A 26,610-nucleotide genomic window follows, 5' to 3' on the forward strand; every position below is an offset into this window, starting at 1 on the left:
ATTGCCTAAGTCTTACATCTGCCCAAGTCTTGTGGAAATTCCTACAACACATGGAATCTTCACATCACTCATACGTGGCGTAAATCATATTAAATGTATGGTCCGGACTGCAACAAAAACAACAACTTGCATTTACACAGCGCCCGACACGTGGGTTAAGGTCCCAAAGCGCTTGACGGTGGTGGAGCCTGACAACAAACCGGATATGAGTAATACCATAACACGTATGTGATTTTACTGTGTCCCACTTAGTATTTCTCTTTAGCAGCAGATGGCGTGTGCGCCAGATGTGCTTTGTCTGGAGAGTATATTGAAACAGTCTGCTTTTAAGCTTGACTTTTCCCTACATACATACACACAGACACACACACACACACACACACAGAAACCATTCTTGTTTGATGGGTTGTGGCAGGATTTACATTGTGAAAGAAAGCCAATTCCCCCTTTTTTTTTGGAGGCTGATGCAATAAGGGTAAATATTGGCTCCAGCAATGAGCAAATCAAACACACAAACCGATTTGTACTGAAATGACTCTAAAGACCTGGATGATTGCATACAGACACCACAGACACTCACAGCTACAGGAAGTCTCTGCTCATTTCAGCTGCTTATTTGAAGCTGTGTTGAGCACAGTGACTGCTCTCTGATTTTTTTTTAACACGAGATTTCAAGACAGCAACAACTGAGTAAACGTGGCTGGATTGAATTGATTGCCTTGTGAAGTATGCAGGTAAGATGACCCTCTTTCATTCTCCTAGCACACACAGAAAGAGGGGGAGAGAGAGGGCTTGATCTCAATGTTACAGCCAGGGTGGGTTTTGCAAACCTGCCTTTTAATTTAGAATAAAATTAAAGACAGCTGCTTCATGTATTAAAATGTGTAATTGAAGCTTTGCAGCATTTAAGGTGTGTGTCAATGTTTCACTCTATTTTTTTCCTGTGTAAAGAGTTGGTAATGTGTTTTTTTTTGCCTTTATACATCGATGGTACATGTACAGGTCACAATGAGGAAGCATTTTCCCTCTGTGGTCCACACAATAGCTCCCCCACCTCTCTCCTCTCCCCTTCCCCAGGACTGTATGAGCAGCATCTCTCCTCTGCTGCTGTGAATCCCTACACAGCCCACCTGGCTCATAGGCAGAACCTGGAAGGACAGACCAGTCACTGGGGGCAGGGAGTCATCTCACTCAGCTCCTGATATAATAATAATAATCCTTGCATTTGATACAGAGCCTTATCACATCTTCGAGACGTCTCAAAGCGCTTCACAGAATACACTGTAAATAAGTCAATCAAATACTAGTCTGAAAGTAGCCCAACATTATACTTTCCCTACTGTGGCGATGCATAATATTGGGCTACTTGATGCAGCAGTGACCCACACACAGTCGTGGATTGAGTGACCAAGTGACATTATTATTCAATCCATGACTGTTTGTGGGACACTGCTGTGCGCAATTGGCTGCCGCGTAATTCACTTCACAATATATTCTGTGAGACGTCTCGAAGACGTGATAAGGCGCTATATCAAAGGCAAGGATTGTTATTATTATAATTATTATTGTTAATCTTATTACTATGGGTGACAGAGTGCCCACTTTAGGTGAGTGCTTTTGAAACTGTATAAGAAAAAGTGTCTTCAAGGAGGGAAAAAAACATTTTGCAAGTTTAATTTTTTCTTTAAAATTAGGCACTCGCCCAAAGCCATTTTTTCAGGTTTTTCTGGTGCTTTGGCCAACAATCCCCCAAATAAAGCTTGCCATTCATATCATGAATGTTTGTGGGACATTGTGGCTGCATTGGCCTATACAATACAGTCCCTACACTTTCCAGCGCATCTTGTGAACTCCAGAAGGAAACTCCCTTCTCCTTTGCTTGATTGTGTTACGAGGTCAAATTACAGATGGGGCATTGCGATACGTATAAATGAAACAAAAGGTATCCTTTGTATGACATGAAAATTTGCCAGACAGCGATATCAATGGGAAGCTATGAGGTTTTAGCTGGTTAGACTCCAGCAGTTACCCCAACGCACACTCTGGGCTCCCCCCAAGCCTTGGCTCTTGCCAACCTGTGCCTTAATATCTGGAATTAGGTAAACAGGATGAGTCCCTCCAGAGAGAGAGAGAGAGAGAGCGCATTCCATTCCAGCAATCTCTCTCTGGGATTTCCATGTGTAGGTGGGAAGCCTGGAATTCTCAGTTGGGTTTGGAGACTCTAAAAAAATGGTGATGGGTTTAATATATAAACGTTGCAAAACCTAGTTGGGAGGATGTGACATCAGCGCATTTATGGATGTGGTCCCCTATGAAAGGAATTCTGTCAGGGGAACATTAAGGACTTGGAGTCTTGATGTGGAGTCAAAAATTCCGGAATTATTCTTGAAATTTATGAAATTCAATCTGAAATTCCACTTGCTGATTTAATTTACATAATTAACACAACACATGACCAGAATCTCACTCGTAGTTGTTTTTTTTTGACTGATGCGTGTATTCTGGCAGGCACTCATATCAGTAAGACAAATGTAGGAGGTGAACTGTATAGTGGCGGGTCTGAGGACAGATTAGAAGAAAGTAGGTCATAAAACAGGAATAACAGGACAGAACATGAGAGAGAGAGAAGAGTGAGAGAGGGTGGTGGTGGAAGCAGGTTAATGATGGTTGATCTGCTGTAAGCCGGCTGCGTAATACGCCGTAAATCTGTAATGTGCAACACATTTATCATGGCGAATGTTGGAGCTTCTCCTCATACAGGTCACTGCCATTCGGACAAGGTAATGTGGGAGTAATTTGCCCGCGCTCTCTGCCTGCGTAGCAGAACTGTGGCTAATGAATGGGTTTCCTTCAATTCACCGAGCTTCACGTTACAAAGTGAACGGAGCTGTATGTTTGTCTCCAAGGTCACTAAGTTATTATAGAGTCGATGTGTTATTGCCAGCCCTGGCTGTATTTGTATTTGCTTTTATTTTTAAATGACATTGAACTAGAACAATATTACACAATCTATTTGCCATTCAAAATATGATTCGTGTTAACCCTTGTGTCGATAGCATTAGCCCTGCCATCTTAGTTTTTATGTATTTCAGTTTTCGGTCAAAACAACCCTGTCAAATCTTTGGCTTGTAAAGTTTTCATTGTAAAACACACAATCACTCCACATCACAGTATATTCTGTGAAGCACTTTGCGACGTCTCAACGACGTGATTAGGTGCTATATCAAATGCAAGGATTATTATTATTATTCTACAAATTCGGTTTTAAGCGCTTTGAGATGCTGCTCCGTGCGAAGGGCGCTATGTACCAATGCAAGTTTTTGAATAGTGCTCAGCCCTTGAATTGAATTGCGTCCCCTTCAAGTGGACTGACTGTGTGTCTTGTGGGCGAAATGTGGCAGCCAATTGCGCACAGGAGCGTCCCACAAACTGCTGGGTAAACAGAGGTGTGTGGAATAAGGAAACTTGCCTAAGGTTTCGCTCTGCCCAGGAATCGAATCCGGGTCCTCTCGCTTGCGAGGCGAGTGCTCTAACCACTACGCTACAGGAAGGTTGAAATCCAAGTAGATGAAGACTTGAGATAAATTTGGCAAGGGCCTGAGGTATTTTAGAAATGGGTGCGAATGTTATTTTAATTTCAATGAGTGGGATTATTTCGGTTTAAACTGATCTTTTTCTGGTGCTGTGATCATTATCTAGGGCTTCAAACATGAGACTGCTGGGGGCTGCTCAGGACCTGGTGTTGACAGTTTTAAGGTATGTTTTCTTTCATTGGAATCAGTCTTCTTAATATGTTAGTATCTTAATATATGTTACCTTAATATGTTGGCGAAAGAAGGTCAAGGTCCATCCAGTTCGCCTTCCACCACCATCCTGGCAGTCAATTGACATGTTGTGTCCCAGACTATATACTGTATCCCCAGATACTGTTTCCTAACAGAAATCCATCTCATTTGTTCTTAAAAGAATCAACACTTTCTGCTTCCACCATCTGTCTGTCTCCTCAGGGGGTCTGTTCCATACGTTCACTGCTCGCTCACTGAAGTAGTGTTTCCACAGATTGGTTCTGAATTTACCCCATTATTAATCTGTTGCAGAAGTCTGCTGTTGAACTCCGTGGGTTATTAATACCAATTCATTCCTGTTTGGAATTCCAGTCATGTGCGCTGTGTGGCTGTGACCAATTCATGTTACTTTTTATAGCCGTCGCCAGATGTCAGGAGAATAACCTTCCTTGCAAACAATCGCTTTCAATTTCTGCTCTTCCTATTCCCAGTATTGAGAGATCTGGTGTCAATATTTCATGAAGGCACATTCCTAGATTGGGAAGAGGTTTTACCAATAGCACTTCCCTTTTCAGTGTAATAATAATGATAATAATCATTGCATTTAATGCAGCGCCTTATCATGTTGTTTAGACATCTCAAAGCGCTTCACGGGATATACTGTAAAGTGAATTGACTGTGTATTTTGTGGGTGAAACACGGAAGCCAATTGCACACAGCAGCGTCCCACAAGCAGCTGTGGATTCAGTGACAAAATTCTTCTGATTTTTTTTGAATGGATTATTACCCCTGGAAAAATGATCCATCAATCGACTAACATCCAGTTTCATCCTTACTGCTGGATAAACAGAGTAAGGAAACTCTCCCAACATTTCGTCCTGCCGGGAATCAAACCCAAGTCCTCTCGCTTGTGAGGCGAATGCTCTAACCACTGAGCTACAGGACTCCACGTATTACAATATCTGGACTCACTCGCCAATTTGACTGCCTCCCCCTTCAGGATTTTGCACTCTGTTCCCATAGGGAGGATTCCTTGTATTTCCCTGGAGTTCTAAATCGCTCACTGACTTTAAAAGCATGACTGACTTGAGATGGTTCTATCTTAACATGAAATGAATTAATATTTATTGGCTGCCCCGTGTTGACCACAACATATACAGTCAATTCACTTCACAACAACAAACAACACGGGTGACATTTACACAGCGTCTTTCACGTTGGGAGGACGTCCCAAGGCGCTGGACAGTCAGGGATTTGGACTATATAGTATATTCTGTGAGGCGCTTTGAGGTGATAAGGCGTTATATCAAATGCAAGGATTATTATAATTATTATTATTATGGGGACTGTCTGCATTTTGTCCTCTTGATTTTGTGTGTAATATTTATTGCTGGTTTCTGTGAAAGTTGCCTCTGGAAACGTTAACAGAGCAAAAGTACTTTGATGCTTATCTTTTGCATCCAGCTGCGTTTTACTGAAACATGGACAAGATTAAAATGATTCGAGCCAAATTTTTGATAGGCCTATAAATAATGGCTTTAATGTTGTTGGATTTTGTACTAACTCTTGTGGGCTAGCGCTAGAGAGGCTTTAAAGTGGACACAGATCACTGGTTGCAGTGATAAGAACATAAGAAATGCTAGACAAAAAAAATCACGGTCCATCCAGTTCGCCTTCCACCTTCCTGGCGGTCGCAGGCACATATGTCCTGAACTCCCTATATACTGTATCCCATAATGTTATTTCAAAAAGAAAACTATCTAATCTGTGTTTGTGGGAATCAACATTTCCTGCTTCAACCGCCTCCCTAGATTCAAATTGTTAAACAGGTTCAAAACTATTAAAGAACCATAACCGGATATTCGGCTTTATAAATAGGGGCATAGAATACAAAAGTCAGGAGGTTATGCTGAATATTTATAAAATGCTGGTTAGGCCTCAGTTGGAGACTGTGTTCAGTTCTGGGCACCGCACTTTAGGAAAGATGTCAGGGCATTGGAGAGGGTGCAAAGGAGGTTTACCCGATGGTACCAGGAATGATGGACCTTAGTTATGAGGAGAGGTTAGCTAAACTATGATACTCTCCCTAGAGCAGAGAAGATTAAGAGGGGATTTAATAGAGATTTTCAAGTTCATGAGAGGATTTAGGTTGAACCCAGAAAAACTGTTCGCACTGGCATGTGGGTCAGTTACCTGAGGACACCGATTTAAGATATTGTTAAAAGAACCAGAGAGGAGGTGAGGAAAAATGTTTTCACCAGCGAGTTGTTGGGATCTGGAATGCATTACCTGAAAGGGTGGTGGAAGCCGAATTAATAACAACATTTAAGAGAGAAGTAGATGGGTATTTGGGGAAGACAGGATTGCAGGGCTATGGTGAGAAAGCGGGCCAGTGGGATTGAGTTGGAAGCTCTTTTAGGAGCTGGCGCAGACGCGATGGGCCGAATGGCCTCTTTCTGTGCTGGATGATTCTATGAAATAGTGTTTGCGTAGATTCATTCTGAATTTACTCGCCTTCAATGGCAGCTCGTGTCCTCTGGTTTTACTATTCTGGACAAGTGATGGTTGACTCCCGTATAAATGGCCTGGGAATTTTAGCTGGAAGCCCCTGCATGTTATATTGTACGAACAGTTAATGGTTCACTGGAAGTTTCAGATGGATTGACAACAACAATGAGATTCACACAGCGCCTTTCACGTCGGGAGGACGTCTCAAGGCGCTGGGCTGGACAGTCAGGGGTTTGGACCCGAGCTGGGGGTTGGGATCAGGGATGGTGGCCGAAGGCACGGTCGAAGAGGAGGGTCTTGACACAGGCCTTGATGGAGGCGAGGGAGGAGGCAAGGCAAGGGGACTGTGGGATGGAGTTCCAAAGGGTGGGGGCAGATACAGTATTAGCTTCAGATATACAACTTTGTGTTTATTCTTGCAAAAGCAAAGCAGTCGGGTTTACCGCTTCTCTATTTTGGTGCAAAAAATAGCTGTCGAATTTCCCAAATCGCAGCCCTCATTTATTCTTATAAACTTGTTTCTATAAATATTATGCTAAGAGAGACCTTTGCGCACACTCCTTCATGATTTAAAAATTCATTGAAATCAACACACCACTGATTTTTTTGATGACTGCGGTGACTGGGGCCATCCGTTTGCAGTAGAGTCAACTGTGCTTTATGTCTTCCAGCTGAATCCACCAACGTCTAAGTCGAAAGCTTTGCAAGCGATTTGATGAAAATGGGATTTGGCACATTTTGAAACAGCCTCGGGACATTGCTTAGCAATTTTGTTCTTGAATTGCACTATGAGGTGCCTCGTTCAGCAAAACCCATGATCTTATACTTTTAATAACAAGGGAATCAATCAATCAAAAAAAATTGTACAAAAACGTAGCATTTTTGAAAAAATGCTAATAATTTGGACGCCTCAAACCACGACTCTGTGTGGGACACTGCCGTGCGCAATTGGCTGCCGTGTTTCCCCCCCACAAAATACACACTCACTTGAAGATGTGATAAGGCGCTATATCAAATGTGAGGGTTGTTATTATGTTGATTACAAATGAACTTATCAGCAAAATTAATATCTACAAGCATAATCATTCTCCTGGACCCTGGGCTTGAACTCCTCTCCTTGAATCACAAGTGCTTGTGCTCTGAGTGTATGTTTTAGTAGTTTAACGCAATGTGTTGTGTTCTGCTGGGCGCTGCTCTATATAATCTGAGTAAGAATGTCAACCCGATGTGAATGATACAACTCAGAACACACAAACACGAAGGGTCATCAATGGCTTAAATAGTTGAATGGTCCGACTGTTCAATCATGTAATTAGGCATTGCGTTCCTGCTTTTTTTTTCTTGAATCCCGGGATTTGAGGGGATTTTAATGCCCCAAATCCCGGGATCCTGAGCTGCTAAATGTTTTCTTGGAAAAACGCCAGGGAATTCTGCCAAAGAGAGCTGGATAGGAACACTCCCTGAACCGGTCACTGACTCATCTTTGTCCCCACCTCTCCACTCCCTCCCCCTCCCTCCATCCCCACCCTCCTCAACAGCACAGCAGCCACACAGAGAAAGTCACAGAGACACATACAGATACTGAGAGGGAGATGCACAAACTACTACTAATAATCCTTGCATTTGATATCGCGCCTTAACACGTCTCTGAGACCCCTCAAAGCGCTTCACAGAAGACACAGTAAAGTGTAGTGACTGCATATCTTGTGGGCGAAACGTGGCAGCCAATTGCGCACAGCAGCGTCCCCACAGACAGCCGTGGATTGAGTGACTATTTTTTTTGGTGGGGTTGGAGTAAGGAAACCTGCCTAGGAATCGAACCCGGGGCCTCCCGCTTGGGGGGCGAGTGCTGTAACCACTACACTGCAGGACTCCACATTCTGAGACTTGCTTGAATTTATCCCTTGTTAGATCACTCGCTGCCTCCTGCGCTGCTGATCTGTTTCCTACTGAATGAAGAGAACTGATTGACCAGTCAATTATTTTCACAGCAGCTGTACAGGAAATAGCATCAATGACAGGTTTGTGGGTGACCGTGTCACGTGTTCTGTAACCGCCTTTACTGAGGCAAACAAACACTGCGGTAGGATTCGGCATTTCCTGGTTTCACCAACGCACATATAGACTTCATATTGCACTGGAATTAATGATATATAACAGGGGCATTTTTATTTATTTGCTTACTTTTTAATTCTAGTGAGATGGTCACTCGTTCATAACTTTCAAAAATACTGATCTATTTGTAATAGCTGGAAATGCCTGATGACAACTAACCACTCTCAATTAATCCACGCTTGACTGCTGAATAAACAGAAACACTGTATAGTCTGTAGGTATACAAATAATAATACTTTGGCCACTCAATCCATGAATGTTTTGCCGCCGCGTTTCACCCACAAATATACGGTCAATTCACTTTACAGTCTATTCTGTGAAGTGCTTTGAGACGCCGTGAAGACATGAAAAGCGCTATATCAAATGCAAGGATTATTATTATTATTATTATTATGGCTGTTTTAGCCAAACTGACTTGAGAAATTGCTGGGTTGCCAGCTCTTTCAAGAGATATTTAGACTGGAGCCACATAACCTTTCCCTTTACACGCTGGATCAGTAAATGTCCATATTTAGCAAATATCCAATAATTTTTAGTCACTGTCAAATCTCCGAAAAGAGAGCTAGCGTCATTCCAGTATTTGAGGTTAGTGCGGTGAGTGTTGAGTTTAAATCATATTTTTGATTGTTTTTGTGTCTCAACCACTTGATAAGGCGCTGTATCAAATGCAAGGATTTTTATTATAATGCACAGAAGCCCAGAAATTACTGGAGAGAAAGATCATTTGTGTTTAAAGTAATAACGTTTCAAGGGTTCAGATTGTAACGCCGCAAAACTCCCTGTGCCTCAACCCCAACATCAGAGTATGAAAGCACGTATCAGTGTCATATTTTGCTATACTCCCTTCTCGACATGTTCACGGCCTCTAAGTAATATTGCAGTTTAATTGCAATTTATATCAACTAACAAGTGCTTTTGTACGGCTGCCACTGATCCAGTAATAATAATAATAATATTAGAAAAATTAGGAATAATAATATCTGGCTCTGGCACCTAATACTTCCTGGCATTAGGTAAGCAGGATGAGGCCCTCCAGGGAGAGAGAGAGCGCATAAAAGTATACAGTTAAGTGAATTGACTGTACATTTTGTGGGAGAAATGTGGCAGTCAATTACGCACAGCAGTGTCCCACAAACATAATCCACAACTGTTTGTGAGACACTGCCGTGTGTAATTGGCTGCTGTGTTTCCCTCACAATCAATCTGCTTCAGTGAAAGCGCTTTGAGACGCCTCAACGATCTGATAAGCAACTATATCAAATGCAAGGATTCTTCTTCTTATCAAACTCAACCAAGTGTGGTACCCACAAGTTACATTATATTGAAACATGTCTGGAATAATTCAGGTTTTCTTTGTTTGTTGGGGAAAAAAGCATAAAAACGGAAAGTTTATAATTGTTTTATCGTTTTCTTTTGGTGCAAAAATATTGGCACATAATTCATTAATTTTCATAAGCCCTCCAAAAAAAAATGTGGTCACTCAGTCCACGGCTGTTTGTGGGGACGCTGCTTGTGTGCAATTGGCTGCCGCGTTTCGCCCACAAAATATCCTGTGAAGCGCTTTGAGACGTCTCGAAGACTTAATAAGGCGAGATATTAAATCCAAAAGATTATTATTATTATTATTAAAAACTCAAGTTGATGTTTCTTAATCTTAATCTCATTCTATTTATCTCGGAGGTGGCGGATCTTGAAATCGAGCTGGTTAAGGCTGGAGCAGAGAAGCCTGACGAGAACACTTTGGGGTTTGGGACTGTGTTTACCGACCACATGCTGATGATAAACTGGTCTGAGCGTGGAGGTTGGGAGAAGCCACACATACGGCCTTTACAGAACCTCTCTCTGCACCCGGCCGCTTCAGCTCTGCATTACTCTGTGGAGGTCAGTTGTTGTCTTTTCTTTCTGCTTTTGTTCACTTTCACAGGAGCTAAAAGAGTTTTACTTTCAATTCATTCACTAATTTAGCAGTGAGTAGGAACCAGGTTGTTGGTCGGTTGGCGGATCACTTTCCGGGTGTAATAGATCCCTCAAAAATAATTTGGTCACTCGATCCACAACTGTTTGTGGGGACGCTGCTGTGCGCAATTAGCTGCTGTGTTTCACCCACAAAATATACAGTCAATTCACTTTTACAGTAATACACATTATTATATTTTATTTATTTATTTTTTGAAGGGATTATTACCACCGGAAAGTGATCCGCCAATCGACTAACAACCGGGTTCCTACTTACTGCTTGTTAAACAGAGGCGTGTGAAGTAAGGAAACTTGCCCAACATTTTGCCCTGCCCGGGAATCAAACCCAGGTCCTCTCGCTTTTTGTGGCGAGTGCTCTAACCACTGAGCTACAGGACTTCACATATGTGTATATAGAGACTGAGAAAGGCTGGATTTTATTGCTGACTGACTGCAGAATGTGATCTGAGCCCCAGACAGTGTGTGAGATACAGTTGCCTTTATTCTAACCGTACCTTTGTGAGAAGTAAATAGGAACTGATTAGTGGTCACCTTTCCCTTCTCATGGGTGCCCTTCCCTGACACCCACTGGCAGCCTTCAATGGTAAGGACATATCTATGGAATTAATCAATGCTGCTATAGTGATAACCGCAGAAAATGACTTAGCAGCTAAATAATAACTGGTAGCTATTGCTTATAGATGTTACCACACAGGGGGAAATAGCTCCCAACAAGATTGCAATGTAATAAGTTTATATCGACGTGAATTATAATACCCATCTATAAGCACATTTCAATTAGTCGAATTATTGAGCAAATCAGATAGAGGGGGGGAATGCCACAGCGTATCTGTTTCTCAGACGCCCTATTGTCCTTTTGTTCTACTGTTTCACCTACAAAATACACAAGTCAATTCATTTTACGGTGTGTCCTGTGAAGCGCTTTGAGGCGTTTCAAAGACGTGATGAGGCGCTGTATCAAATGCAAAGATTACTGTTAGTGCATCCTACAGTAATGTTCTGGATTTACTTTATCAATTGCATTATATGCCTCTGTAAGGTCCCCTATGAGGACAACATCTTGTCTCAAGGCTGAGGAGCCCTAGCTTATCCAATAAGCTAAGAGGTTTAGGGCATTATAAACAACAACAACAACCTGCATTTATCTAGCGTCCCAAAGCGCTCGACTGTAGCAGAGCGTGACGCCAAGCCAGACCGTAGGCACAGGTCGGTCGAAGAGGAAGATGGGGAAGGAAGGGGCGAGGAGGAAGGATAAACCAATGAACCGCATTAGGAAGCTATAAGGAAGTGAGCTCTTGGTTGCTAACCCAACCCTCTGATATCTTGGTGGAGTCACTGACATCCTTGCCACACATTCTAACCGTAGTGAAAGAAACAGTTCAGAGCAGCCTCTGCTGGCTACAACCAGGTACAACAGCAGTCATCACGACAGATAAATCTCTTACATCGGATCACAGTAACCTGCAGGAATGGAAAAACAACTGCAGTCCATCTCCCCATCTTTATTTCAAATACATCCCCTGCATCTCAAGTCGGAAAGTTATGTGTTCAAGACCCCATGTTGTTAGTAACACAACAACTTGCATTTATATAGCGTTCAAACCCAGAGCTGTATCTAGGTCAAAACCAAGAGGTGACGAGATTAGCTGAAAACATGAAATGACTCCTTGGCGTGTGCTTTTTATCTCCTCAGTTGTTTGAAGGGCTGAAAGCGTATCGTGGAGTAGACGATAAGATTCGACTGTTCAGACCTATGCTGAACATGGAGAGGATGCTGAGGTCAGCCCACAGAACCTGTTTGCCTGTAAGTACATTCACATACCAGGGTTTTCTCATCGTACATCGTAACAAAGGGGTAGAGAATAACAGAATAACTCTGTGTTTTCATCCATTATACAATGCTTTCTCTGAAGATGGATGTGAAGCCACAGTTCAACTGGATCAGTTTATTGAGATCTTTTGTTTAGACCATATTTGTTGACATTTACAACCACATGCTATGTTGTTTATATTTAAAAATAGAGAAGAATGAATGTAAATTGCACCCTTCAGGTATAATGAGATGGTCAGCTCTCTCGCTATTCACTCTGACACAATCTTTAGAATGACTGAATACGCTTTCATAGTTAATACTATGTCAAACAATGAATATTATCTACAGCTAGTTAATAGCGTTGATGATGTTTTTCTAGCCAAGAACATAAGAACATAAGAATTCGCTAGATGAAAGAAGACCAAGGTCCATCCAGTTAACCTTCCACCATCCTGGCAGTCGCTTAAACAACTCATGTCCCAAACTATATACTGCATCCCCAGATATTATTTTCTAAAGGAAATCTATCTAATTTGTTCTTGAAAGGATCAACACTTTCTGCTTCTACCGTCTGTCTCCCTCGGGACCAGCTCTGTTCCATACGTTTGTCACTCGTTCACTGAAGTCGTGTTTCCGTAGGTTTGTTCTGGATTTACCCGCCTTCAATCGCGGGCCGTGTCCTCTGGTTCTACTGTTTCAACATGCTTTTCTGTTCCAGAGCTTTGATAAGGAGGAGTTGTTAAAGTGTATTATGAAACTGGTGGAAATAGACAAAGATTGGGTCCCAAACTCCACAACTACCAGTCTCTACATTCGCCCGACCTTTATTGGAACCGAGGTTAGCAAACCTGAACACTTACACGTGCACCCCTGAACATTACTGTGCGTTACTGTATGATTTGCATGTGATATAATTCAGTCAGAATTACCCTAGTAACTTCCCCAAAAGACCAATGAACTAATGGTGTTCAGAGTATATTTTTTGGGCAGTCTACCCTGCTATACCTCACCCATCCTTCACATGAGAGCTATGACAGTGAGGTGGGGCGAGGACTGGATTTATTTCATTGCTGAACTCCATTCTGCCATCGCTTGATATCTATGTTCAAGCATTTTAAAGCAAGGCTCACTAGGTAGTGCCGGAGATGTATAAGATCATGAAACTGAGCCACAAATACTGGAGGGTGTCCCAGGCACCTCGAGAGTTGACGTCAGATTTGAATTGTTTTACTTTAATATAAAATATTTAATTCGGAAACCAATTGCGGTCGGGAGGCAAACTGGATGGTTTTGCAGTTTAAAGCCTTTTATTTTTCATTTCCTTTGGCTTATGTGGTGTTAGGTTCTGGATTTCGTTTTGTTCTGATTGTAATTAATCTTATTTTGATCAAAGTCTTCGCTTGGAGTAAAGAAGTCCACCAAAGCCCTACTCTACGTGATCCTCAGTCCTGCTGCCTGTTACTTTGCGGAAGGCAATTTATCTGCTGTGTCACTGTGGGCAGATCCGAAGTATGTCCGAGCTTGGCATGGAGGAACCGGCGACTGTAAAATGGGAGGGTATGTAAATCACACTTACATTCTTCACTTAGAGATTAAGTGAAAGAGGCTTTTGAAGCCACAAAATTATACATTGGTTTGGTTGGAACAAACAATAACAAACTGCATTTATATAGCGCCCTTCGCACAGGGTAGCGTCCCAGAGCACTGGACATACGTTGTTGTCTAGGACTGACCGAGACTAACCCGGTTGTTAGTCGATTGGCAGATTGCTTTTCCAGGAGTAATAATTAAAACAATGATAATTCAGTCACTCAGTCCACGACTGTCTGTGGGACGCTGCTGTGCACAATTGGCTGCTGTGTTTCGCCCACAAAACACACAGTCAATTCACTTTACAGTGTATCCCGTGAAGCGCTATGAGACGTCTCGAAGACGTGATAAGGCGCGGTATCAAATGCCAGGATTATTATTATTATAAACCGACTATGTTATATAATTCGTTCTTCTTAGACTTCAGTTTTGTCACTGTGTGTGTGAGATGAGGCAGTTTACAAGCGCTGTATTTTAATTTGTAACACGGCAAAGGAAATTCAGCTCTTAGAGGGTTAAGAGCGAGGTCGCACAGCAGCCTGAACGCACGAACAGTGGTCACTGTCATCCGTTGAAACACGAGCATCAAAATGCTTAATCATTCGTTCATTAACTGGAGCGGAACAGCTGATCCTAATCACATTAAGGCTGTGCAGCCTCTCTGTCCCCCCCATTGACTGTTGGCTCCTGTCACGGCCTTCGTCTCCTCACTGACAGCTCACAGAGTACTCTTTGGTCAATTCAACTTCACACAATGTCCCACTGCATTCCTTTCTTGTACATTTTCTTCTCATTATCTTTGAATTATCTCTGTCTCATCCAAGGTTAGTCTTTCCCCCATCAGTAGCGGTCATCCTTAATGACGTTCTAATAACATGGACACAATAGAGACAATATGGCCAGTTTCGGAGAGGATAATGGGTTTAAAACTGCTTCAATTTACAACTTGGAACTACATCCTCATCTTGAGTAAAACCTACTGTACGAAGTAAGAATGAACACGGGATTGGATGTGTGTTTAGCTAGTTTTAGTGTGTTGCTTTATTGTTCTTAAGGCCTCTGGTTACACTGATGAGTGTGAATAAAATCCTCAACAACGACTTGTATTTACACAGCGTCCCTCACGCAGGGCAGTGTCCCAGAGTGCTGGACAGGGGAGAGCATGACACCGAGCCGGGGGAGGGGGGAGGTGACCGTAGGCACAGGTCGGTCGAAGAGGAAGGTCTTCAGGCGCGACCGGAAAATGGGGAAGGAAGGGGCGAGGCGGAGGGAGGGATAGAGGGAGAGAGTGACAGAGTTTTGGAGCATAGTGGCTGAAAGCGCAGCCCCGATGGTAGGGAGGAGGGCACGAGAAATGAGCAGGAGGCCAGAGCCAATCTTCATGGCTGGGCTGTGTATTAGATCTGTTAATACAGTTAATACAGGTTGAATACAGAGCCTAGCTTTGAAGATATAAATATGGTAATGCTATTCTTATCCACCTTTATCAGTAGGTAATGTGTCAAAAATACATTTAAGATAATCACCCCTTACTGCTCGGTAAACACAGGCGTGTGGAGGAAGGAAACTTGCGTAAGGTTTTGCTCTGCCCTGGAATCCAACCCAGATCTCCTCGTTTGCGAGGCGAGTGCTCTAACCACTGAGGTACATGACTCCATCCATATATGATGCACACCAATAAAACATATGCAGTAATTTAAGCCTATCTTCTCATTAGGATCATTTATAGATGCATCAACACCAATCCTATGTGTTATAAGCGTGGCCAGTGGATGGTGCTGCTGCTGCAGTGATGTTGGCTCGAGGAGCGATTCATTTAATATTCTTCGAAAGAAAATAATTACGTCTATCAACGCGCGAATTTCGCCTGAATTCGTTTAGCACTTGCCAAATTTGAAACAAAGTTAATGGTGTACGTTTCCGGGGGGCTAATAATCCCCCCCCCCCCCCCCCACCACCCACCAAAAAAAAACAATAATAATAATTTGGTCACTTCAACCCACGGCTGTTTGTGGGATGCTGCTGTGCGCAATTGGCTGTCGCGTTTCGCCCACAAATTATACAGTCAGTTCGCTTTACAGTATACTTTACAGTATACACGTTACAAATATGGCAGCCGATTTGCGCACAGAATAAGTCGAGGTAGGAGTTAACTTTCAGAGCTCTGAATCAAAGTCTAAACGGATTCACACCGTTGCCTCATCTCCTGACGCATCCAAAATAGCTTCAGTTCAAAGAAAGCAGCTTTTTGAAAGTTTGTTCTCTGTCACTTCCTTAGGAATTACGGAGCTTCAATTTATGCACAATACGAAGCGATCAATGCAGGTTGTCAGCAAGTTTTGTGGCTGTATGGAGACGATCACAAGATAACTGAGGCCGGCACCATGAATCTGTTTGTATACTGGATAAACGAGAATGGAGGTAGAGTGCCACGCACACTGAACTGTTACAGGGTTCACTGATTATTTTATCGCTGCTGGCAGAACATACATCAAAAGTATAGTCGACGTGTTTGCCTACACATACACAGTCACTACAGTCCTCACCAACTCTCAAGCACTTTGAGTCATTTAACAAGATAATAATAATAGTCCTTGCATTTTTTGATACAGCGCCTTAACACACCTTTGAGACATCTCAAAGCGCTTCACGGAATATACTGTAAAGTGAATTGACCGTGTATCGTGTGGGTGAAACGCGCACAAAATAGTAAAGAAGATATTGCCTGGTCTCCTTATATTGGTGATAAACGGAGATTACTGCAATGCTAAACGCCGTTTTTGTTTGTGGTTTGTTACTGGGATTCTATCAATAAATTATCCCCAAAGCTAAATGTTCATAAGAAATAGTAAGCCCACTTAACCTTGCTGATTGTACTCAGTGTTGAGGGACTTCCTACCTCGTCCTTCGCTTCTCTGTTTAGTCATTACTCCATTCACATTTCTCCTTTTTGGTTCTTCCTTTAATAAAACCCACTTGATCCTCTCCAATCAAATGTGCTAATGCTTCCTCTAATCTGTCTGTGAAGATCTTAGTGAAAATCGTACAAGCTGAATCAATGAGGGACGTAGGCATGTAATTATTACCCAGCGGAGAATCTCTACCTAGTTTGGATAATGCAGAGATTAGTGTTCCTTCACAGTTTCTGGCAGAGCACTTTTTTTTTCCTGTGGATTAATTAAACGTGTAAGAACTGTCTGACAAAATACACAAATGGATTCACCATGGCATAAATAGACAGGTGATTTCTCCCCTCCGCACATTGTCTTCAAATCCGAAGGGCGAAACCTAGGCAAGTTTCCTTACTCCGCGCACCTCTGTTTACCTAGCAGTATTATAAACAATATTTATAGTAATTTGGTCACTCAATCCACGACTGTTTGTGGGGACGCTGCTGTGCGCAATTGACTGCCGCATTTCGCCCACAAAATACACAGTCACTACACTTTACAGTATACTCTGTGAAGCGCTTTGAGACGTCTGAACGACGTGATAAGGCGCTATATCAAAGGCAAGGATTATTATTATTATGATTATAATCAGCTAAGGATGTGTGTTGTGCTTATCAAGCCTATGGTGTTGAATGGCACTTTCCTAAGTTGAATGGTTAAGAAGGAATGTAAGATTCAACAATGCAGAACCCATACAGTACGAGGAACAAAATCCATTCCATATTCTCCAAAATGTACCCTCCAAAGAAAAATGTCAGCAGGCGACTGCTACAACTTTGCTGTTGCCTTTAACTTCTAATTGGATTGAGTTTTGAGCAGGTTCTGGAGATTTATAAAGGTGACTGTACTACATGACAGGGGACACCAGTGACATTTTACTCGCGAGCTTTTCAAGGCCGTCTGCATTGTCCATTTAAAGGGCAAACGGCTGTTTCACACACAGCAGAACAGCAAAAGGGCAGATATCTATGTTCAACCATTCAGAGCCTCAGAAGAGATTAAATGCATCTTAATTGAAACTTGAATAAGCTGAAAGTGTTATTGTCCCTTATGGAAAAGAACATTTGTCTTGTTTAGAATATATTATGACACGGACTGAAGGCAGCACTACAGTACATTTCCCCCATAAAGCTTCAAATGTTCTCTCTGGGATAATCCTTTCTAAGGCTTGGGCCTTTTAGACATCCATCCATTACAGATCGCAATACTGTCTGTACATGCCAGCAGGTCCAAGGGCAGAAATACTCTGGGGTTACATTCTGAAAAGAATCTGCAACCTTTTTATTAAAGGCCTGATTACTCTTCCCAGTTATTGAAGGAATACTCTGGGATAAAAGCTTTAGGATAAAGACTTAACCTTGAGTCTAAATAGATAGCCCCTAGTGTTTTCCTTTGAATTGCCTCCGAGTTGAATTAAAAAAAAATTTGGAGGCAGACTTTCATTCTCTCTTAAGTGTAGTTCAAGGGTCGGTTGTGAAAGATGTCTTCATGTTTCATGCCCCGACTCTCAATATTCCCCATCTAATTACTCTTTCAGTGACTGAGGGGATGCTGAGGATCAAGATTAGCCAAATAACTGAGGCAATGAGCTGGGCCTCACTTTAACTAAACTATTTAAATTATAAATTATTTTTTGAATGAATACTTGAGCAGAAGTCCATTACAATGCTTTAATCTTAACTATTCAGATCCCCAGAAGTCCGGTTGGAGTCCTGTAGCTCAGTGATTAGAACACTCGCCTCGCAAGTGAGCGGACCTGGGTTCGATTCCCGGGCAGGTCAGGGCGAAACCTTACCCAAGTTTCCTTACCCCACACGCCTCTGTTTACCGGCAGTAAGTAGGAACCCGGTTGTTAGTCGATTAGCGGATCGCATTTCCGGCGGTAATTAAAATGGAGCAGAGGCGGGTAATTGGACTTGAGGTACAGATCAGCCATGATCTTATAGAATGGTGGAACAGGCTCGAGGGGCTGAATGGCCTCCTCCTGTTCCTAAGTTTCAAAGGGAAAAAAAATCCTTTTCAAATTCCTTTGAAGACTTTTAAATGATGTGTCTGTGCTATTACCCTGGTATCTGTGCGTGTGTCTTGTGCTGATGGACAATTGACAATTGCATTACTGTGTTACTCTCTCAGAGGAAGAGCTTGTTACTCCACCGCTAGATGGCATCATCCTACCTGGAGTCACAAGGCAGTGTCTACTGGATCTCGGTCACAAGTGGGTCAGTAACCATCTCCTACATAGAGCAACAAAGGCAACAGAGAACTTGTTTAAACATGAACTGCAGTGTCCTGCAATGCTTTATTCTTGACTATTCAGACCCCCAAGAAGTCTGATTGGAGTCCTGCAGTGTAGCGGTTAGAGCAGTCGTCTCGCAAGCGAGAGGACCCGGGTTCGATTCCCGGGCGGGTCAGGGTGAAACCTTAGGCAAATTTCCTTACTTCACACACACTCACACACACCACGCCTCTGTTTACCCAGCAGTAAGTAGGAACTCAGTTGTTAGTCGATTGGTGGTTCACTTTCTGGGGGTAATAGTTCCTTTTTTTAAAAAAAAACTGGTCACTCAATCCACAACTGTTTGTGGGACACTGCTGTGCACAATTGGCTGCCGCGTTTCACCCACAAAATACACGGTCACCACGCTTCACAGTGTATTCTGCGAAGCGCTTTGAGATGACGTGATAAGGGCAAATGGTCAGGGATTATTATTATTATTTTCCTCCCCCTTTCCATGTGCCTTGATATTTGATTTCAAGAGACTCTCTCTCACTCTCTTTCAAATCTCTTCCAACTCCCTCCCTCGATCTGCTCACACCCCACTCCACTCCCTTTCACCTTCACTCAGGAGGCAAGAGAGTCGAGAGGGGAGCTGAAGGCAACAGTTTACCCAAGAAGGTATGTTGTCCGTGTGTGACTTTGCTCTGCGCTCTTGAAAACAGAATGAATTCAGGGTCCAGGAGCGAACAATCACAATGAACGAGGTCCTTCGCGCATTGAAGGAAAACCGTGTGAAGGAGATCTTCGGGTCAGGAACAGCTTGTAGTGTGTGTCCAGTGACTCGAATCTTATACAAGGGTGAGGTAAGACAACACAACTCACATCTGCTTATTTAAATTGCTGATATTGGTACTCTCTTTCAAAGCCCTCCACGGCCTTGTTCCTCCTTACCTCTGTGAGCTGCTAGCTCTGTATAGGCCTGTCCGCTCCCTCCGCTCAGCGGGATCCGGCCTGCCACATGACCCCCCCCGCCCGGCCCACCCCACCATTGGCGATTGGGCCTTCAGCTTCTCTGCCCCCATCCTTTGAACTCCGTCCCACAGTCCCTTCATCTCGCTCCCTCCCTCTCTCGCCTCCTTCAAGGCCTGTCTCAAGACCCTCCTCTTTGACCACGCCTTTGGTCACCCTTCAAACCCCACCCTCCCCGCCCTCCACCCCTCCTGATCTCAACCCCCAGCTGACTGTCCAGCGCCTTGGGATGTCCCCCCGATTTGAAAGGCGCTATACAGATGTAATATGTAGTTGTTGAGAAACTGAACTTGATGATTGTCGCAGTGTCTCTAGTGTGAGTCTTGTAGTAAAGTGTGATGCTCGGAGCAGTTCTATCATTATTATAACATTGCAATCTCGTTTTCACATCTTTTCAGAACCTGATCATTCCTACAAAGGAGAATGGACCTGAATTGGCCAAACGGTTCCTTAAACATCTTACTGAAATCCAGGTGAGTGCAGCTGTCAAAGGAAAAGAGGTCTCCAGCTTGTCCCTCGTGCTCTCCGTTCCACCATCAGTGGCCGTGCTTTCAGCCACTACGCCACCAAACTCTGGAACACTCTCCCTCTATCCCTCAGCCTGGCCCCTTCCTTCCCCATCTGCAGATCGGGCCTGAAGACCTTCCTCTTTCGACCTGTGCCTACAGTCACCTCCCCTCTCCCCCCGGCTCGGTGTCAGGCTCTGACAGTGTCAAGCACTCTGGGACCCTGCCCTGCATGAGGGGGCACTGTGTAAATGCAAGTTGTTGTTGTTGAAATAAACATTTAAGTGTAGGACATATACAGGGCACGTCAATCAAGGTCTGAATGAAAACATTAATCTTGTTTTACGATGGACTCACTGTTCATTTCCAGCAATTTCTTGGTTTTATTTCAGGTTTCAGACATTCTTGGTTTTCCCTTTACCCTTATACAAGTCTTGTCTTGCTGGCCTCTTGCCTTCCAAATGCATGTCCAAACATTGTTCTATAAATAGACTCAACCCAACTCAGATGGACTCTACCTGCCTATTGTCTTCGCCGCCTCCTCCCTTTCCTCCAAGGCCGGTCTCAAGACCTTTCTCTTTGACCGTGCCTTCAGCTCCCCTCTCGACTCTCTACCCCTTCCTCGCTCCCTCCCTTCCCTCCCCTCACCCTGACCATTTCCCCCCAATGCTCGGGTCCTGACCCAACTGTCCAGCGCCTTGGGACGTCCTCCTGACGTGAAAGGCGCTCAATAAATGGAATCTTGTTGTTGTTGTTGTTGATCAATGATGTTCAAGACTAGTCTTACACACAGCATGTTAGAACAACAATGTCCTATTACCTCTATTTTCTGATCTTATCCGCAGTATCCTGTGGGCAGGGAAAGGCATAAATTGTCTTTGTGAGGACATTTGGCATTGATTTGTTTGGGCTGTGAGTCATCAAAGGGCAAATCGCTGACATTGGATCAAACATTCTGTCTATCAATGTTGCCAGATTCCTCAAAAAAAACTTTGAATTACAAATGGGGACTCACGTCAGGTTTCCTTAAGAACAATCTGAGCGATCTCTTGAACTAACTGCGTAGTTTCCTTGTGTAAGATGCAGTTTAGGTTGGGAGGTACTTTTTCATTGCCTACCGATTTTTCTGAGGGAGGCTTTTTCAACCCTATTCTCTTATTAATAATAATAATAATACTTGCATTTGATATAGCGCTTATCACATCTGTGACATGTCACAAAGCGCTTAACAGAATATACTGTAAAGTCAATTCACTTTATATTTCGTGGGAGAAATGCCGCAGCCGATTGTGCACAGCAGCGTCCCACAAACAGTCATGGATTGAGTGACCAAATTATTATTTTTTTAAATTGTGAAGGCATTGTTACCCCTGGATAAGCGATCTGTCGATCGACTAACAAACAGGTTCCTACTTACGGCTGGGTAAACAGAGGCGTGTGGAGTAAGGAAACTTGCTTAAGGTTTCGCCCTGCCTGGGAATCGAACCCAAGTCCTCTCGCTTGCGAGGCGAGTGCTCTTCTGGATGCGTTTCAAATCCTTGAGAAACCAAAGCAATGAGACTTCTCACAGCACAAGTCTAACATTAGACAACATCATTCAACAACACAAAGAGTCTGTTTGCAATGACCTAGCTCACTACGTTATATAACTCAGAAGATATATTAATGGCCATGCTGATTTTGGGGGCTTTTATGTATTGTTCGACTACTAACGATGTCAGACCCGTTCTTTGAATCAAGTAGGTGATAAGTTGGCACTGTTGCAGTGAAAGAATAGTCTGTATATAAAAAAACACACACACAAAATCCTTCTGTGAATCCATCAGTTCATACATTAGTGGCCCTTAATATCAAATAGGCAGAGAGATGACATGAGAGGCTGGATAATGCCCTCTTTTGTTTTTTTGTTTCTTTGTGAAACAAATTCATTGTTTTTCTCTTGTGCTATTAAAATATATTGGACTTGCTTAAACCTCGAGGGAATAACCAGCAGCCAGAATAAAAATCACCAGAAAAAGAGCTGCAAATGAAACATTTTCATGGTGTTTCTTTACTCCACACGCCTCTGTTTACCCGCCAGTTGTCAGTCAATTGGCGGATCGCTTTTCCGGGGGTAATAATCCCTTCAAAAAAAAGCATAATAATTTGATCCATGATTGTTTGTGGGACACTGATGTGCGCAATTGGCTGCTGCGTTTTGCCCACAAAATATACAGTCGCTTTACTTTATTATTATTTTACAGTATCTTCTGTGAAGCGCTTTGAGATGTCTCAAATACATGATAAGGCACTGTATCAAAATGCAAGGATTATTATTATTACAGTGCATATCTGTAGCTCTGTTCTCACATTAACATAAGAGCAACAGTACAGTCTGTATCTGCTTCCAGAGTCTTAAACTCATCATTGAAATAGCGCAGTGTACATCCGCACCAGCATTAGAAAGAGAATTGAGAGAGTTTCACATAGATATTGGGACTCTTACGCAACATCAGGTACATTAGTAAAATTGAAATTCAGAAGATAATGCAAATTCTAGAAACCAATACTTAAGAGCTAGAAAGATGCAATTTTAAAAAAAGGATTGCTAAGAGATTGCCAAATAAATGCTCTCGTTATCTTTGTAACAGGTTAAACGAATAATGGAGAAGTAATGTGCGGATAATGGAAATTTAACTTGTTTTTTTTCCAATACAAATGCCTTCATGATCTTGATACATTTACTTACTTTGTGGAGTCCTGTAGCTCAGCGGTTAGAGCACTCGCCTCGCAAGCGAGAGACCTGGGTTCGATTCCCGGGCAGGACGAAACATTGGGCAAGTTTCCTTACCCACGCGGTTCTGTTTACCTAGTAGTAAGTAGGAAACCAGTTTGTTAGTCGATTGGGGGGATTGCTTTTCCAGGGGTAATAATCCCTTCAATAAAAACAAATAATTTGGTCACTCAATCCAAAACTGTTTGTAGATCACTGCTGTGTGAAATTGGCTGCCACGTTTTATCCACAAAATATCCAATCAATTCACTTTACAGTATATTCTGTGAAGCGCTTTGAGACATCTTGAAGATGTGATGAGGCTCTGTATCAAATGTAAGGATTATTATTATTATTATTATCGTTTCACCACATTAACTCTCTTTAGCATGGCTTCTAATATTATGTACAGTATGTCTAACTATTATTATTTATGGGATACACAATCTAATTGGATTAAAATATTTCTGACAGTACGGACAAGTGCCAAGTGACTGGACACAGCTGGTGGTGTGACCTACAAGGTGGAAAGTGCATCAAAACTCGATGAAGACGCCAAACAGCAAAACTCAGTCGTATTAGCTATGAAGCTGTTTGCAATTCTGTGTCTGTGAACAAGTCAGAGGTTTGTGGGTTACTGTCGGTGTTTAGAATAAAGTACAGTGGGTTTAGGGTTATACATGGTGTATCTAATGTACATTATGTGTTGTAGTACTTTCTTCTCACTAGGAATCACTAGCCAAGCATCTAACATAGTTTCCAGCAGTGCCATTGACATGTGCTGTATTCTCACCATTCTTACTCAATTTTGTTGATGAGCTTCAGCAAGGTCCAACTCCTAGTTTTCTTGTTATTCTTTGTGCCTCTGTGTGATATTGACTCGCAAGTTCTATATATTTCATCATCTTTGACACACTACTCGAATACCCTACAGCCAAAAATATAGAGGATGTCACTGCCTGTTGAGTCCGTGTGCTTATCACGCAGTCAGTGACTCTGTAAAAGGAATATCTCTATATGAATCATCATTGCTGCACTGCTGTTAGACTAGTGAAGCGTTCAAAATGTGAGATAATTTTCCGAACAAAAAAAAAAGATTACTGTCAGGAATCGGGGCCAACATCACATTATATTTTATGCTCACGCAACCCCCTAAATGCCTTGAATCATATTGTATCAGTAATAGTGACAAATAAACACTGCTCCAAAGTAGAATTGTAACTGCGTATTCGTAGCAGTTGAAAACGTCAAATGATAGATACGTAAAGCGTGAGTTACAAGTCTTGGCGTTCGAGATAACATTGTGATTTGTGAATGGTTTTAACAATAACAACAACAACTTGCATTTATATAGTGCCCCTCACACAGGGTAAGGTACCAGAACTTTTGTATTACACAGCCTTTGATTTCCCTCTTTGCCCCTTCCCCTCACTTCACGCCTCTATTTCATACTTGATCGAAAATAAATGTTCTTGTGGATAGTTTAGCCGCTGTGAGTGACAGCATTAAGCACGGTACATTAATTGCGATTCACATAATCTGAGACTTTGCAATAATAACACAAAACTGTTTATTGCCGGTCGGCAACAGGGTTTAATCTTTACACGGTTTATATAGATATAGTTTTACACTAGAATAGATGTTATGGTATTTAACGGTGCATTACTGTATTACGATTTGTATTATTGATTGTCTAATTAACTATGAAACAATGTTGTTCAATAAAACATGTGTGATTGAAATAATTCTCTTTCTTCTGTGATTATTTTACTATTCACAATAACTTTTGTCTGGGGAAAAAGGTGCACTGATCAGCGATTGTGATCTTATAAATAATAACAACAATAATAATCCTATAATAATAATCCTGGCATTTGATGCAGCGCCTTATCACATCTTCAAGACGTCTCAAAGTGCTTCAAAGAATATATTGTAAAGTGAATTGACTGTATATTTTGTGGGCGAAACGCAGCAGCCAATTGCGCACAGCAGCGTCCCACACACAGTCGTGGATTGAGTCACCAAATCATTTTTTTTAAGGGATTATTACCCCTGGAAAAGCAATCCGCCAATCAAATGACAACTGGGTTCCCACTTGCTGGGAGGTAAACGGTGTGTGGAGTAAGGAAATGGCCCAACGTTTCGCCCTGCCCGGGAATCGAACCCAGGTCCTCTCGCTTGTGCTACTGAGCTACACGTACAATAGAGTAAACAACATGACAGAGGGACAGGAGATGAGAAATGAGACGATAGCGATAACCTGTAAGGAACCTAAATGGTATTGCCAGCAACTTAATTAATTTGAGTCAGTGTGTCTGACAAATACCCCTTAGGCTCTTAAAGCCATCTCCCACTGTTAATGTCCACCAGAGAAAAATATCAAGGCTATATTGAATCAGTTCATTACATTTTAAATGTAGTCCTCTGTTTATTTCTGCACAAATACAATGAGAAAACGCTACGTGGTGCATGGGTAACCGTAGTTTATGGAGCGAAAACAAAATCTGTATTTGCATTCTTGCACTGCGTGAAGGTACAAAAAGACCTTTTTTGTTAAAAAGAATTATGGAAACATAAAGCCATTCGCTGGCATTTTGGTGCTAAAGTAATTGCTATTAGGCTAACATTGTTGAATAGAAAATAGGAAAGATAGTGGCCTACATAAGTCAAAGTCAAATAGTTAGGAGCATTGCAGCCAATAGAAAAAGGTTTTCGAGATGAAATCTGTATAATCTGAATATTGTTCAACACTACTTAATTCCGCTAGAAATTACATGAAGATGTAGCAGAAATAGCTTTGGAAAGCTCCTATCGAGGACATCAATACTTTGCATTTACACAGCGCCCCCTCACGAAAACAAGACGGGGGGAGGGGGGAGGTGACCGTAGGCACAGGTCAAAGAGGAAGATCTACAGGCTCGACCTGAAGATGGGGAAGGAAGGGGCAAGTCGGAGGGAGGGATGGAGAGTGTTCCAGTGTTGGGGGGCGTAGTGGCTGAAAGAGTGGCCACCGATGGTACGAGGGACAAGCAGGAGGCTGGAACCAGTCGAGCGGAGGGAGCGGGTAGCGGGTTGGGGAATGAGTAGGTCAGAGAGATAGGGAGGTGCCAGGGAGTGAAGGGGTTTGAAGATGAGTGAGAGGATCTTGAAATCGACATTTAACCATTCTTTACGATCCTGCTCAACAATTTAGTTTCATTGACATGGATTTGTCACCTTACTTAACGGTGCTTGCTAAAGGTTTAGAAGTGGAACCATTTTGTTCACCTTTAAGCCCGTGACCTAACCAACTAACCTTTTGAAAAAGCCATTTTTTGTTTTGATACAAAAATGTTGTTTTGTGGGTTTCATCGTTTTCACGCTTTA

At 42.5% G+C, this 26,610-nt stretch overlaps 1 protein-coding gene across 2 annotated transcripts; it reads left to right on the plus strand.

The window, feature by feature from the left end:
- Window positions 1-268: 268 nt before the first annotated feature.
- bcat1 (branched chain amino-acid transaminase 1, cytosolic) lies at window positions 269-24,981 on the plus strand. Of its 2 annotated transcripts, none has more exons than XM_007897312.2 (11): window positions 269-734; window positions 3,700-3,756; window positions 10,089-10,289; window positions 12,079-12,189; window positions 12,917-13,036; window positions 13,592-13,755; window positions 16,067-16,209; window positions 18,873-18,958; window positions 19,680-19,820; window positions 20,385-20,459; window positions 23,719-24,981. In XM_007897312.2, exons 1-11 carry the CDS (start codon window positions 729-731, stop codon window positions 23,758-23,760), a joined length of 1,146 nt encoding a protein of 381 aa, XP_007895503.1. In that variant the 5' UTR covers window positions 269-728; the 3' UTR covers window positions 23,761-24,981. The 2 variants fall into 2 exon arrangements, with proteins under 2 accessions (XP_007895503.1, XP_007895502.1); XM_007897311.1 differs by lacking the exon at window positions 269-734 and adding an exon at window positions 2,486-2,780.
- Window positions 24,982-26,610: the final 1,629 nt, after the last annotated feature.

Source organism: Callorhinchus milii, unplaced genomic scaffold (assembly GCF_018977255.1).
Source record: "Callorhinchus milii isolate IMCB2004 unplaced genomic scaffold, IMCB_Cmil_1.0 Scaffold5, whole genome shotgun sequence".
NCBI lineage: Eukaryota > Metazoa > Chordata > Chondrichthyes > Chimaeriformes > Callorhinchidae > Callorhinchus > Callorhinchus milii.

What these genes read in the sequence shown, in the direction of transcription:
- bcat1 (XM_007897311.1), top strand. Translation starts at nt 2,712, where the DNA reads ATGTGCAACACATTTATCATGGCGAATGTTGGAGCTTCTCCTCATACA. An exon ending in CTCTGCATTACTCTGTGGAG is followed by an intron (nt 10,290 to 12,078) that starts GTCAGTTGTTGT and finishes TTATCTCCTCAG; the next exon opens with TTGTTTGAAGGGCTGAAAGC. An exon ending in CCCACAGAACCTGTTTGCCT is followed by an intron (nt 12,190 to 12,916) that starts GTAAGTACATTC and finishes TTTCTGTTCCAG; the next exon opens with AGCTTTGATAAGGAGGAGTT.